Raw genomic sequence first — 16,616 nt, forward strand, 5'->3', positions numbered from 1 at the left:
ATGCATCACAGAGAGCCTCCTAAATGACTGTTTTACCAGAAGGAGGGCAAGGGGAGACCTGAAGCTGAAAGGTGATGCTTTCGAAATGGCCAGTATGCCATCAAAATATATGTTCAGTGAGCATACCTTTTTAAAGTGAGATTACGGCCCCCACCAGTTACATAACTAACCATCGTCCAAAACGACCCCCGACTCATCCCAGTTAACCGCTCACAATCCTTATAATCTCCTTTCATGCAGTCCGAGCTTTAAGGCAAGATGGAAGATCGTAGAAAGAACAACATTGCAGCTTCAATGATTCAGATGGGCGATCTAACGAGGCCACTTGCTCGGAGCATTTTGCCAAACCAGAAGTCAAATAAGGTTATATGGTGTCCTGTTTCACACACATACAAGTGTGTAACCTGTACAGTGTGTAACCTGTAGTGTGTTTCCTGTACAGTGTGTAACCTGTAGTGTGTTTCCTGTACAGTGTGTAACCTGTAGTGTGTAACCTGTAGTGTGTTTCCTGTACAGTGTGTGGAGTGAAATGGAAATGTGTTTTTTGCGTATCCTACTCCCCCCTGACCCCTGCCATTATTGACGGGGACCCTGGAGCAAATAAGTTTCAAGTGTTTAATGTCACGTGCACAAGTACAGTGAAATGTCTTTCTTGCAAGCTCTAAACCAAACAATGCAATAATCAAGATTACAGCTACTGGCCCAACGCTCTAACCACTAGTCTACCTGCTATCACAACGAGACCAAGTGTGTCTAACTCGATTATTACAAATCCCTTTCGGGTGAGATCTTAATCTCACTTCAGTTCCCTGTAGTGTTCACACAACGTCAGACAAGAGGTTCCCTGTAGTGTTCACACAACGTCAGACAAGTGGTTCCCTGTAGTGTTCACACAACGTCAGACAAGTGGTTCCCTGTAGTGTTCACACAACGTCAGACAAGAGGTTCCCTGTAGTGTTCACACAACGTCTGACAAGTGGTTCCCTGTAGTGTTCACACAACGTCAGACAAGTGGTTCCCTGTAGTGTTCACACAACGTCAGACAAGTGGTTCCCTGTAGTGTTCACACAACGTCAGACAAGAGGTTCCCTGTAGTGTTCACACAACGTCAGACAAGAGGTTCCCTGTAGTGTTCACACAACGTCAGACAAGAGGTTCCCTGTAGTGTTCACACAACGTCAGACAAGAGGTTCCCTGTAGTGTTCACACAACGTCAGACAAGAGGTTCCCTGTAGTGTTCACACAACGTCAGACAAGTGGTTCCCTGTAGTGTTCACACAACGTCAGACAAGTGGTTCCCTGTAGTGTTCACACAACGTCAGACAAGTGGTTCCCTGTAGTGTTCACACAACGTCAGACAAGTGGTTCCCTGTAGTGTTCACACAACGTCAGACAAGAGGTTCCCTGTAGTGTTCACACAACGTCAGACAAGAGGTTCCCTGTAGTGTTCACACAACGGCATGTCAATAATTCAGTCCTCTCTGTACATAAGTTATCCTCATTAAGGTTATTTTTGTAAGGTATCAATCTGCTGTGTATCAACTAGAGCATTCAGGGCACGAAACACCCAGTGTATAATCAACTAGAGCATTCAGAGCTCGAACCACCCAGTGTATAATCAACTAGAGCATTCAGAGCTCGAACCACCCAGTGTATAATCAACTAGAGCATTCAGAGCTCGAACCACCCAGTGTATAATCAACTAGAGCATTCAGGGCTCGAACCACCCAGTGTATAATCAACTAGAGCATTCAGAGCTCGAACCACCCAATGTATATTCAACTAGAGCATTCAGAGCTCGAACCACCCAGTGTATATTCAACTAGAGCATTCAGAGCTCGAACCACCCAGTGTATAATCAACTAGAGCATTCAGGGCTCGAACCACCCAGTGTATAATCAACTAGAGCATTCAGCGCTCGAACCACCCAGTGTATAATCAACTAGAGCATTCAGGGCTCGAACCACCCAGTGTATAATCAACTAGAGCATTCAGGGCTCGAACCACCCAGTGTATAATCAACTAGAGCATTCAGCGCTCGAACCACCCAGTGTATAATCAACTAGAGCATTCAGAACTCGAACCACCCAGTGCATAATTAACTATGTCCAGTCACTTTGGTGTTTTCTTTTGGACAGCTGTGGAGGTGAATGAACTGATACAGCACCCAGATAGAAATTGGGTCAGATACACAGAGGTTTTGTCAAAGCTTTAAATGTGATAACATGAAGAATGAACACAGACAAACAGGCTAAGGATACAAGCATTCCATTAAACAAAACAAAAAATCACCAGCCTCTGGTATTTATTTATTTAAAAAGTATATATATATTTAACTAGGCAAGTCAGTTAAGAACAAATTTTTATTTACAATGACGGCCTACACCGGCCAAACCGGGATGATGCTGAGCCAATATGGGACTCCCAATCACGGCCAGTTGTGATACAGCCTGGACTTGAACCAGGGTGCCTGTAGTGACGCCTCGAGCACTGAGATGCAGTGGCTTAGACCGCTGTGCCACTCAGGAGCCATCCAAAAAAGATGTGTGTGTACGCATACTGTAAGTGTGAGAGGGAGTACGCATACTGTATGTGTGTGTGTGTGAGAGAGAGAGTGGCTTAGTGATGGTGGTCTCCATTCTGCCACTTTCTATGGAGTTCTTAACTACTCAGAGGGGCCAACAGAGCCACGGTGCCCAAAATGAGCCAAACAGTCAACAATTTAAATAGGTAACCCGGGGGGACGGGTTTAACCTCGCCGTCACTCAAACTGCTCCAGTCAAAGCTCTATTGTTATCCCCCCGTCTTGGCTGTTATGCCGGTTTCCAATGAGTCTGCTCTGGTATCATAAGCGCCTTAAACTCATTAAAAAAGGGGCACACAAACACAAAATCGCTGAATGGGGAGAACCGATCAGCTTTGGGAAATATACACTATATAATACAAAAGTATGTGGACAAGAGGTCGACCGATTATAATTTTTCAACGCCGATACCGATTATTGGAGGACTCAAAAAAAAAGCTGATACCGATTTAAATCGGCCGATTTAAAAATATATATGTATTTGTAATAATGACAATTACAACAATACTTATTTTAACTTAATACATCAATACAATCAATTTAGCCTCAAATAAATAATGAAACATGTGTTGGAGAAGAAAGTAAAAGTGCAATATGTGCCATGTAAGAAAGCTAACGTTTAAGTTCCTTGCCTAGAACATGAGAACATATGAAAGCTGGAGGTTCCTTTTAACATGAGTCTTCAATATTCCCATGGAAGAAGTTTTAGGTTGTAGTTATTATAGGAATTATAGGACTATTTCTCTCTATACCATTTGTATTTCATTAACCTTTGACTATTGGATGTTCTTATAGGCACTTTAGTATTGCCAGTGTAACAGTATAGCTTCCGTCTCGCTCCTACCTGGGCTTGAACCAGGAACACTTCGACAACAGCCACCCTCGAAGCAACGTTACCCATGTAGAGCAAGAGGAACAACTACTCCAAGTCTCAGAGCGAGTGACGTTTGAAACGCTATTAGCGCTCACCTCACTAACTAGCTAGCCATTTCACTTCGGTTACACCAGCCTCATCTCGGGAGTTGATAGGCTTGAAGTCATAAACAGCGCAATGCTTGAAGCACAACAAAGAGCTGCTGGCAAAATGCACGAAAGTGCTGTTTGAATGAATGCTTACAAGCCTGCTGGTGCCTACCACCGCTCAGTCAGACTGCTCTATCAAATCATAGACTTAATTATAACATAATAACACACAGAAATACGAGCCTTAGGTCATTAATATGGTTGACTCCGGAAACGATCATTTCGAAAACAAGACGTTTATTCTTTCAGCGAAATACGGAACTGTTCGGTATTTTATCTAACGGGTGGCATCCATAAGTCTAAATATTGCTGTTACATTGCACAACCTTCAATGTTATGTCATAATTACGTAAAATTCTGGCAAATTAGTTCGCAATGAGCCAGGTGGCCCGAACTATTGCATATACACTGACTCTGCGTGCAATGAACGCATGAGAAGTGACAATTTCACCTGGTTAATATTGCCTGCTAACCTGGATTTCTTTTAGCTAAATATGTAGGTTTAAAAATATATACTTCTGTGTATTGATTTTAAGAAAGGCATTGGTGTTTATGGTTAGGTACTAGTTTATGGTTAGTTGCTAGGAAGTTGTGAATAATAAGTTTCACTCAGCAATGATTGTGCATTCTTCGCAAACACGCTTTTGTTAAATCATCCCCCTGCGTTGCATCGATTATATGCAACGCGGGACACGCTAGATAAACTAGTAATATCATCAACCATGTGTAGTTAACTAGTGATTATGATTGATTGATTGTTTATTATAAGTTTAATGCTAGCTAGCAACTTACCTTGGCTTACTGCATTCGCGTAACAGCCAGTCTCCTCGTGGAGTGCAATGTAATCAGGTGGTTAGAGCGTTGGACTAGTTAACTGTAAGGTTGCAAGATTGGATCCCCCGAGCTGACAAGGTAAAAATCTGTTGTTCTGCCCCTGAACAGGCAGTTAACCCACTGTTCCTAGGCCGTCATTGATAATAAGAATGTGTTCTTAACTAACTTGCCTAGTAAAACACAGGTGTTTTTTTTATTATTATTATTATTATTTTTTTAATCGGCCAAATCGGTGTCCAAAAATACAAATTTCAGATTATGAAAACTTGAAAATCGTCCCTAATTAAATCGGCCATTCCGATTAATCGGCCGACCTCTAATGTGGACACCCCCTTCAAATTAGTGGATTTGGCTATTTCAGTCACTGACAGGTGTATCAAATCGAGCACACAGCCATGTAATCTCCATAGACAAACATTGGCCGTAGAACGGCCTTACTGAAGAGCTCAGTGACCTTCATCGTGGCACCATCATTAGGATGCCACCTTTCCAACAAGTCAATTTATTACATTTCTGCCCTGCTGGAGCTGCCCCGGTCAACAGTTATTATGAAGTGGAAACGTCTAGGAGCAACAACGGCTCAGCCGTAAAGTGGTAGGCCACACAAGCTCACAGAATGGGACCTGGCGAGTGCTGAAGCACGAAGCTCATAAAAATCATCTGTCCTCGGTTGCAACACTCACTACCAAGTTCCAAACGGACTCTGCACAATAACTGGGTTTCCATGGCTGAGCAGCCGCACACAAGCCTAAGATCACCTTGCGCAATGCCATGAGTCGGATGGAGTGGCGTAAAGCTCGCCGCCATTGGACTCTGGAGCAGTGGAAACGCATTCTCTGGAGTGATGAATCCCACTTCACCATCTGGCAGTACGGATATGGGTTTGCCGGATGCCAGGAGAACACTACCTGACCCAATACATAGTGCCAACTGTAAAGTTTGGTGGAGGAGGAATAAATGGTCTGGGGTTGTTTTTCATGGTTCAGGCTAGGCCCCTCAGTGAAGGTGAATATTAACGCTACAGCATACAATGACATTCTAGACGATTCTGTGCTTCCAACTTTGTGGCAAGGATTTGGGGAAGGCTCTTCACCATTTCAGCATGACCAGGTCCACACACAAATTATTTGTCGAGATTGGTGTGGAAGAACTTGACTGGCCTGCACAGAGCCCTGACATCAACCCCATCGAACACCTTTGGGATGAATTGGGTCGCCGGCTGCGAGCCAGGCCTAATCGCCCGCGAGCCAGGCCTAATCGCCCAACATCAGTGCCCGACATGATAATGCTCGTGTGGCTGAATTGAAGCAAGTCCCCGCAGCAATGTTCCAACATCTAGTTGAAAGCCTTCCGAGTAGAGTGGAGGCTGTTATAGCAGCAAAGGGAGGGACAAACACCATCTTAAATGCTCATGATTTTGGAATGAGATGTTCGACGAGCAGGAGTCCACATACTTTTGGTCATGTAGTGTATATCGCTTAGCAGTCTGACGTGTGGTCAAACCCAGTACACAGTGGCCCATTCTGTCTGTTAACTAATGGAGACAGTAAAAGTCAGACGACCACACCGCTCTTCCATTCACTCACTGGATAGCACAACACAGCCCTCCGGACCTTATCATTTCACTTCAGAAGCTCTGCTTTGAGTCTGTTTACACTAAACAAGAGACGATATTGACTTATTTTGGCCCGACATAACTTGAGGTAGTGTGATGGGAACAACAGCTGTATCGTTCCTCATTCTAGGGTCATTGAGAGGGCACACTGAAAATGCCACAATAATACAGACTCCAGAACTGGCAGTAGTCCTCTTTCCCTGGACTTGAAAGAGTGCTAATGCGACTGGCCAGAGAATGAGGAACAAAATGACTGTCCCACAGCTGATACTCAGTGACAGGGGTGGAAAAAGTACACAATTGTCATACTTGAGTAAAAGTAAAGATACCTTAATAGAAAATTCCTCAAGTAAAAGTGAAAGACACGCAGTGAAATACTACTTGAGTAAAAGTCTAAAAGTATTTGGTTTTTAAATATACTTAAGTATTAAAAGGTAAATGTAATTGCTAAAATATAATAAAGGTAAAAGTATAAATAATAAAAAAAATCCTTATATTAAGCAAACCATACGGCACCATTTTCTTGTTTTTAAAAAAAAATTATGGATAGCCAGGGGCACACTCCAACACTCCAACATAATTTACAAACTAAGCATGTGTTTAGTGAGTCCGCCAGATCAGAGGCAGTAGGGATGACCAGGGATGTTCTCTTGATAAGTGCATGAATTTTCCTGTCCTGCTAAGCATTCAAAATGTAACGAGTACTTTTGGGTTTTCAGGAAAAACGTACGGAGTAAAAAGTACATTATTTTCTTTAGGAATGTACTGGAGTAAAAGTAGTCAAACATATAAATAGTTAAGTACAAATACCCCCAAAAATACTACTTAAGAACTAAAGTATTTTTTACTTGAGTTCTTACTTGCACATCAAGGTGGGTAGGGTTACCACGGCAACCTGCTTCTGGAAGATATATGAAGACTTTCTTATTTACCTAGGTTTGGTTTGGTGTTGTAGTTTCAACTTAAAAACCAGAGGCACATCCCCCAGTAGGTTTGGTTTGGTGTTGTAGTTTCAACTTAAAAACCAGAGGCACATCCCCCAGTAGGTTTGGTTTGGTGTTGTAGTTTAAACTTAAAAACCAGAGGCACATCCCACAGTAGATTTGAGCAAAACATAAAACAGGAAAAACAAGGGATTTGGGGGGTCCCAAATGTGTCCACTCACATTATTTGTGATTCTTAAATGACGTCGTGTGGAACACATTTGGTTTCTATTGTAATTATCTCACGCTAGCCGAAGGAAACCTCCCTTTGCTTTGCTGACATGACCATGGCACAAACCTGGAAAACTGAGACCTCACTGCTCTTTAGGGAAGGAATGAGGAAAGGAGGAGGGAGGTGAGTCCACAGAGAGTGTGGAGTGATGAGGGGGACATGGCATTGCAGCTTTTATCAAGTTCCACCGTGTGAGGCTGTCAGTTCCACAAAGAGGGGATCCGCCCCTTGACCTCTTGACCTGCCCAGGCACCGAGCCCCACCTCTAACGCCGCCAACACTTCCAGAGCAACAAAAGACCAGCAGGGAGGTTTGGAGCGACCCAGTCCCTATGAGCGGAGCAGATTAACAAAGTCCCCTGGAGGTCTGTGGGAGATGGGCCTGACATTGTTTTCATGCCTCAGTCATTAAAATGCCAGTCTGAGTTGGAAAGGACTCTGTGTGATAATTAGGGTTGCAAAATTCAGGGGGAACGTTCAATAAATTGGAGATTTCCAGAATCAGGAGGGAAAAAGCAGAACATCTCGAATCCTCCAACCAGGATTTCTAGAAAACAAGGGAACTTATTGAAAGTTCCAGGAATTTTGCAACTCTAGTGATAATAAGAAACTGGGTCAGAGGGCTACTGCCAAACCATACAATTACCCCTCTTCATCTGACCCGCCAAATTAAACTAGGTACTAGTTAATCTTCAGATGATATGGATAGAAAAAAAAATACCTTGTGTGATTCGTTTTGAATTTGAGTTGTATGTAGTCTAGAGCGAGGTCCAGAGCTTGCTGGTTTTCTGATCTACCTGTTCATTAATTGCATCCACCTGGTGTCCCAGGTGTAAATCAGTCCCTAATAAAGAAAAAGCAATGGATCTGACTTCAACATTCCAGATTTGAATGAGGGGTATAGAGTATAGAGCCAAGCCGATATCTAGAGTAGTTCAGTATTACAGTTCCGTATTATCCCACTGGATACCTGCATTTTAATACAATATCTGCATTTAAGTACTGTTTCTGTAACCCTGTGCTTTAAGTTCTGAACCGAGCGCAAAACTGTCCTGGGAAGGATCCTTTAAAGAGGACCGCTGTACAAAAGTCCAGAGTCCTACGGTGTAAATCTCAACACAACACGTCTCAGACGACACACAGCGGTTAGAGCACAATAGTAGTGATGTCTGTCAGTGACAACCCTCTTTTCCATAGAATTAGGAATCAGGATAACGGAATGGACATGAACCTTCCAATGATGGGATAAAGGTCAGCCATGGTTTGCCTGTGCTGTTTTAAGACGGCGTAAAATAATGAATTTGAAGAATTTCTGCACTGCATGTCTGCTAGCTAGCCAGACCGTTTTAGAGGAATGATTCCATACATGTGTCTAATTCACTGCCAATATTCTATTTTAAAAAATGCAGTCAATCCACAGCCATACACTGGTGGCGTGAATCAGTTGAGGATACAAAATGCAGTCAATCCACAGCCATACACTGGTGGCGTGAATCAGTTGAGGATACGACTTCGACAAGTTTCCAAATACTGATATTTTATCATATAATAGCACTCACAGCTTTCCAAGAACACCAACAACGTAGACATTTGTGGTTTGTTTACATATTTTAGAGGTGATTATTCACATGGAAAATTGGTATAAACCCCGTATAAAAATGTACTTCTAATTATATATATATATATATATATATATATATATATATATATATAAAATATATATATGACCATTTCAGTTTGATAATAATGCTCCTATACAATTTGACATGTCACATGCCTTTTGTGTTCCTGCATATTAAAAATCGTGATTACGCCTCTACTGCCATTCATTCCAATTAGACTGGTTTAGATGTCTACCTGCCATTTTCACCACATTCTGGAACATTGAGGGTTTATGACATTTAGATCCTATTAAATTACTAGAGAGGTTGATGCCATTTTCCTCAAATCACAGACTGAACCAGGTGGATGACTCGTCATAAAGGGGGGGGTCACGGGTCATAAAACTAAACCATCTCAGCTGAATGGGTATTAATTCCACAGTGAATGGGAAACATCTGCACATTTATTGATGATGATGGTAGTGATGATTTAACTACAAACAGATTGATCAAAAAGTAGCTTCTCCAAATGTGGCTTTAACATATCAGGTTGGAAAATAGATAGATGTTATGAACAGGGCTCTAAATAAAAAATAAAAATCATAGCACTGGTGTTCAGCACTGGTGTTCCAAACTTGGAAAGGTTAGGAGCACAACAAAAGGTTAGGAGCACAACAAAAAGTTAGGAGCACAACAAAAAGTTAGGAGCACAACAAAAAGTTAGGAGCACAACAAAAAGTTAGGAGCACAACAAAAAGTTAGGAGCACCAGAAGAGATACTTTTTTTGTGTTTTTTTTTTAATGGAGAGAGAGACTATATTGGGCCTATGAATTCTAGCTACTTTTGAAGAAACAAATATTTAACCCTGTAAAGACATTTGTTACTTATAAAAAGCTATTACATTGATATAAAAAAAAGCCTGTCATTGTTTAAAAGCACTACCTATTGAGATGCATAAGATAAAAAAATTGTACACTGTCCCTTTAAAAGCGTAACGTTTTGAGTGATGACATGCAAGACATCAGTCATTCATTCATTCATTGATCTATGATCATTGATCTCCTGAAGAAGATATCCCCTTTCCTTTCTCTCTGTGCCACCAGAAGTTTGGATATACTGCTAAAGTTCCCAGGTTGTTAGCTAGCAATCTAGCTAATGAGGCAATAAGACTGAGCAAGGTGTAAACAAATGCACCCAACATGTCATTGGACACTGTGCTATCTAACCTCCAAACGAGCTTCAATGCCATACAGCACTCCTTCCGTGGCCTCCAACTGCTCTTAAACGCGAGTAAAACCAAATGCATGCTTTTTAACCGATCGCTGCCTGCACCCGCATGCCCGACTAGCATCACCACCCTGGATGGTTCCGACCTTGAATATGTGGACATCTATAAGTACCTAGGTGTCTGGCTAGACTGCAAACTCTCCTTCCAGACTCACATCAAACATCTCCAATCGAAAATCAAATCAAGAGTCGGCTTTCTATTCCGCAACAAAGCCTCCTTCACTCACGCCGCCAAGCTTACCCTAGTAAAACTGACTATCCTACCGATCCTCGACTTCGGCGATGTCATCTACAAAATGGCTTCCAACACTCTACTCAGCAAACTGGATGCAGTCTATCACAGTGCCATCCGTTTTGTCACCAAAGCACCTTATACCACCCACCACTGCGACTTGTATGCTCTAGTCGGCTGGCCCTCGCTACATATTCGTCGCCAGACCCACTGGCTCCAGGTCATCTACAAGTCCATGCTAGGTAAAGCTCCGCCTTATCTCAGTTCACTGGTCACGATGGCAACACCCATCCGTAGCACGCGCTCCAGCAGGTGTATCTCACTGATCATCCCTAAAGCCAACACCTCATTTGGCCGCCTTTCGTTCCAGTACTCTGCTGCCTGTGACTGGAACGAACTGCAAAAATCGCTGAAGTTGGAGACTTTTATCTCCTCACCAACTTCAAACATCAGCTATCCGAGCAGCTAACCGATCGCTGCAGCTGTACATAGTCTATTGGTAAATAGCCCACCCATTTTCACCTACCTCATTCCCATACTGTTTTTATACTGTTTTTTTTATTTATTTACTTTTCTGCTCTTTTGCACACCAATATCTCTACCTGTACATGACCATCTGATCATTTATCACTCCAGTGTTAATCTGCAAAATTGTATTATTCGCCTACCTCCTCATGCCTTTTGCACACATTGTATATAGACTGCCCATTTTTTTCTACTGTGTTATTGACTTGTTAATTGTTTACTCCATGTGTAACTCTGTGTTGTCTGTTCACACTGCTATGCTTTATCTTGGCCAGGTCGCAGTTGCAAATGAGAACTTGTTCTCAACTAGCCTACCTGGTTAAATAAAGGTGAAATAAAAAAATAAAAAAATAATAAACAGGGCCACCAGCCACTGTTGGAGGTAGATGGAAAAACAGACCAGAATCTCAATATATTTATTCACCATAATTCCGCCAAAAACCACTCGTTTTCATTTTTTTATTTTTAAATCACACTTCTTTCCACAACAATGCTTAAACACATCAGGACACCACTTGAGTTCTAGAAATGTTTTATTTTATGTTGGGGAGTATAGTTAACCAATCATTTAAATTGCACACCTCAAGAGACTGATGTATGTTCAGCAGTGTTTCTGTACTGCATGTGTGTTAGCAGAGTTTGCAAAACAAATGACTGATACAAATCATGAGAGACTTACCCAGGTAGGGTTTAAGGTTAGAGACTTACCCAGGTAGGGTTTAAGGTTAGAGACTTACCCAGGTAGGGTTTAAGGTTAGAGACTTACCCAGGTAGGGTTTAAGGTTAGAGACTTACCCAGGTAGGGTTTAAGGTTAGAGACTTACCCAGGTAGGGTTTAAGGTTAGAGACTTACCCAGGTAGGGTTTAAGGTTAGAGACTTACCCAGGTAGGGTTTAAGGTTAGAGACTTACCCAGGTAGGGTTTAAGGTTAGAGACTTACCCAGGTAGGGTTTAAGGTTAGAGACTTACCCAGGTAGGGTTTAAGGTTAGAGACTTACCCAGGTAGGGTTTAAGGTTAGAGACTTACCCAGGTAGGGTTTAAGGTTAGAGACTTACCCAGGTAGGGTTTAAGGTTATAGACTTACCCAGGTAGGGTTTAAGGTTAGAGACTTACCCAGGTAGGGTTTAAGGTTAGAGACTTACCCAGGTAGGGGATGCATGGTGTTATCTTGAGAGAACGGATGTACTCCCTCATGCGCGTGTAGTTGTCCTCTTTGGATGTCAAGAAGTCCAGCTTCTCAAACGTGGTCTTGTCCTTCCGGCTGATCAGCTGGGAGAAGAAGGACAAGGTGGAATCAGCTTATTGTTAATATATTCCTACAGGCTGATCAGCTGGGAGAAGAAGGACAAGGTGGAATCAGCTTATTGTTAATTCATTTCCTCTTTCAGCCAGTCAGCCAGCATCATTTAGTTGTACTCTGTTAATTGTAACTCGACAACGAGTGGTCGATTTCCCCTGCAGAGGACAAGCAAATCTGATGCATTGTTACTTCTTCAGCAACCAACGACACACTTCAGGTAAAATAAATAAATAATAAAATACATTTTAAAAAGAAAATCAGTCATCGGTAACAGGTAGAGTTGAAACATTTAAAATACAACATATTACTGACACACAGACACCAAGGGAACGGTGGTGTCAGCAGCACAGACAGACAATAACACATGACCAGAAACCACAAGACCATGGACTGTCTGACATTTGTGTTTGTCGTTGAGAACTCTAAACGACTTACGGCTGGGGACAGACATGAATATGAGAGTGATTTGGAGTTGGAGGACCTCTGGGTGCTCACTGTCTGAGGGATTTAATCCTGGCTCCTCTCATTGACTGCCTTCTCAGAGTTATCATCATGACGTTAGTCTGCAGCCTCACACAGTTTCCCCCAACATATGCAGGCCGAGGCCACACCTGGCACCTGCAGCCACCTTTGTTTTGCACGTCTATGCAGTCAAGCACATCTACATCTGACTGGGATACCTAACTGGGAGTCAATGTTGTTTGGCTTTAAACTCTGCCAGAGTTTGTGGAATGTAGGTGTAGAGCTTAAATCAAAACAGCCAATCAGTTATTGGAGGTCATTAGATGTTATGTACAACTCAAAATCAGCACACTCATTTCATTGTGTGTGTGTGGAAGTATTTGAAATGTACATACATTTTTTTTATAGTATTTTAAAACCCTGTAAAAAAAAAAAAAAAAAAGGTCTAAGTAATGTAATCAAATTGAGGACTGCTAATTTTCAGAGTGTTAGGTTCCCATTGAGTCCTGTATTCCACCCCGAGTGGTTCAGACACGTCGCTAAAGTCCGGTGAGCACCAAGATGTGACCCCATGCTTCCTCAGCGCTCAACACCACAGAGTGGAGAGGTGAACCCATGCTTCCTCAGCGCTCAACACCACAGAGTGGAGAGGTGAACCCATGCTTCCTCAGAGCTCAACACCACAGAGTGGAGGGTGAACCCATGCTTCCTCAGAGCTCAACACCACAGAGTGGAGGGGTGAACCCATGCTTCCTCAGCGCTCAACACCACAGAGTGGAGGGGTGAACCCATGCTTCCTCAGAGCTCAACACCACAGAGTGGAGGGGTGAACCCATGCTTCCTCAGAGCTCAACACAACAGAGTGGAGAGGTGAACCCATGCTTCCTCAGCGCTCAACACCACAGAGTGGAGGGGTGAACCCATGCTTCCTCAGAGCTCAACACCACAAAGTGGAGAGGTGAACCCATGCTTCCTCAGCGCTCAACACCACAGAGTGGAGGTGAACCCATGCTTCCTCAGAGCTCAACACCACAGAGTGGAGAGGTGAACCCATGCTTCCTCAGCGCTCAACACCACAGAGTGGAGAGGTGAACCCATGCTTCCTCAGAGCTCAACACCACAGAGTGGAGGGGTGAACCCATGCTTCCTCAGCGCTCAACACCACAGAGTGGAGGGGTGAACCCATGCTTCCTCAGAGCTCAACACCACAGAGTGGAGGGGTGAACCCATGCTTCCTCAGAGCTTAATGCCACTCATGCTTCCTCAGAGCTTAACACCAGAGTGGAGGGAAGCCTTTGGAGTGGCCTTCCATTTCTGCAATACCAGACAGCAGAACACAACCAGAATGGCCCCCAGCCTTTTATGCAATTGGTTATTTTTTGCAATAGTTTCTGCTCTTTGCCTGGGGCAGAGTGGAAACAGGACTATCCTATAGCCGGGAGGAGTGGAAACAGGACTATCCTATAGCCGGGGAGGAGTGGAAACAGGACTATCCTATAGCCGGGGAGGAGTGGAAACAGGACTATCCTATAGCCGGGGAGGAGTGGAAACAGGACTATCCTATAGCCGGGGAGGAGTGGAAACAGGACTATCCTATAGCCGGGGAGGAGTGGAAACAGGACTATCCTATAGCCGGGGAGGAGTGGAAACAGGACTATCCTGTAGCCGGGGAGGAGTGCAGACAATCACCTGAGCCATCATCTCCCCTCTTTAGGGGTTGAATACTCTCCCCCTAGTAAGGACAGTTCCTTCCCTGCTTCGGGTTGGTAAGAGCATCAATAGCGAATCCTAGCCACTGGAGAGTGGGGTCCTGAAGAGAGTAGCCAGATGTCTCTTACTCCCCTGCCCAGACAGATGCCATGGACACAATGTTAAGTGAATGAGGTAGTGTGGATTTACACGGGTTACCATAACAGATGTAAAAACCCGTTTTCCTTTGAGGGAAGGTAAGGGGCCTTTGAGGGACGGTAAGGGGCCTTTGAGGGAAGGTAAGGGGCCTTTGAGGGAAGGTAAGGGACCTTTGAGGGAAGGTAAGGGACCTTTGAGGGAAGGTAAGGGACCTTTGAGGGAAGGTAAGGGGCCTTTGAGGGAAGGTAAGGGGCCTTTGAGGGACGGTAAGGGGCCTTTGAGGGACGGTAAGGGGCCTTTGAGGGACGGTAAGGGGCCATTGAGGGAAGGTAAGGGGCCATTGAGGGAAGGTAAGGGGCCATTGAGGGAAGGTAAGGGGCCATTGAGGGAAGGTAAGGGGCCTTTGAGGGACGGTAAGGGGCCTTTGAGGGAAGGTAAGGGGCCTTTGAGGGAAGGTAAGGGGCCTTTGAGGGAAGGTAAGGGGCCTTTGAGGGAAGGTAAGGGGCCTTTGAGGGAAGGTAAGGGGCCATTGAGGGACGGTAAGGGGCCTTTGAGGGACGGTAAGGGGCCTTTGAGGGACGGTAAGGGGCCTTTGAGGGACGGCCATTGAGGGAAGGGGGCCATTGAGGGAAGGTAAGGGGCCATTGAGGGAAGGTAAGGGGCCATTGAGGGAAGGTAAGGGGCCATTGAGGGAAGGTAAGGGGCCATTGAGGGAAGGTAAGGGGCCTTTGAGGGAAGGTAAGGGGCCTTTGAGGGAAGGTAAGGGACCTTTGAGGGAAGGTAAGGGACCTTTGAGGGAAGGTAAGGGACCTTTGAGGGAAGGTAAGGGGCCTTTGAGGGAATGTAAGGGGCCTTTGAGGGAAGGTAAGGGGCCTTTGAGGGAAGGTAAGGGGCCTTTGAGGGAAGGTAAGGGGCCTTTGAGGGAAGGTAAGGGGCCATTGAGGGACGGTAAGGGGCCATTGAGGGACGGTAAGGGGCCATTGAGGGACGGTAAGGGGCCTTTGAGGGACGGTAAGGGGCCTTTGAGGGACGGTAAGGGGCCTTTGAGGGACGGTAAGGGGCCTTTGAGGGACGGTAAGGGGCCTTTGAGGGAAGGTAAGGGGCCTTTGAGGGAGGTAAGGGGCCTTTGAGGGACGGTAAGGGGCCTTTGAGGGACGGTTGGGGCCTTTGAGGGGTAAGGGGCCTTTGAGGGAAGGTAAGGGGCCTTTGAGGGAAGGTAAGGGGCCTTTGAGGGAAGGTAAGGGGCCTTTGAGGGAAGGTAAGGGGCCTTTGAGGGAAGGTAAGGGGCCTTTGAGGGAAGTTAAGGGCAGCTGAGAAATGGCATGCCAGGGGGAAACATTGATCAAAACATCATGGCGGGACAAAAACAAGTGGAATTTATGCTGGGGCTCCAAACGGCAGGGGAAACCCGTCTGGAGAGTGTTTCCAACAAATAAGGGGTGAGCACCAGCTGCGGCGGATTAGGACGGAACCGTTGTGACACTATCCTGGACTTGCCCTCTGTGTGTCTGTCCCACCACTCTGTGTGTCTGCCCCACCACTCTGTGTGTCTGCCCCACCCCCACCACTCTGTGTGTCTGCCCCACCACTCTGTGTGTCTGCCCCACCACTCTGTGTGTCTGCCCCACCACTCTGTGTGTCTGCCCCACCACTCTGTGTGTCTGTCCCACCACTCTGTGTGTCTGTCCCACCACTCTGTGTGTCTGTCCCACCATGAGGAAAGGTGCGCCTTTTTTCATCATGCCCAGGTAGACTATTTCCGTGTGTATTGCCAAAAACACTAAAACACACCCAGCCCTGGCTCATGGTGGTTATCCATCTGGTAAAACAGACCACACCCACGCCCCGGGTCCTCGGTCTTCCCCAGAGTGGCACACCCAACCCTGGCATCCGTCTGCCTGCCCCTTGCATGGAACACCCAACCCTGGAAAGTACTGTATGCTCATGTGCTTCAGCACAATAGCATTTTTTATCTATATATATATATTTTTTTTTTCTGTCATTAGCCAAGCCCCTGCCCCGCAGTCCTCAGCCTCACTCGCCTCCTTAGGTCTCAGCCTCACTCACCTCCTTAGGTCTCAGCCTCACT

At 44.9% G+C, this 16,616-nt stretch overlaps 1 protein-coding gene across 2 annotated transcripts in view; it reads right to left on the minus strand.

The window, feature by feature from the left end:
• Nucleotides 1-16,616, minus strand: part of LOC115117730 (ras-specific guanine nucleotide-releasing factor RalGPS1-like) — a 311,343-nt gene that overhangs the window by 160,874 nt on the left and 133,853 nt on the right. For both annotated transcript variants that reach the window (XM_065017198.1, XM_065017197.1), the window contains exon 8: nucleotides 12,060-12,186. In XM_065017198.1, coding sequence (XP_064873270.1) covers nucleotides 12,060-12,186 — 127 coding nt within the window. The remainder of the gene's footprint in view (nucleotides 1-12,059; nucleotides 12,187-16,616) is intronic.

Source organism: Oncorhynchus nerka, linkage group LG4 (genome assembly GCF_034236695.1).
Source record: "Oncorhynchus nerka isolate Pitt River linkage group LG4, Oner_Uvic_2.0, whole genome shotgun sequence".
Classification (NCBI taxonomy): Eukaryota; Metazoa; Chordata; class Actinopteri; order Salmoniformes; family Salmonidae; genus Oncorhynchus; species Oncorhynchus nerka.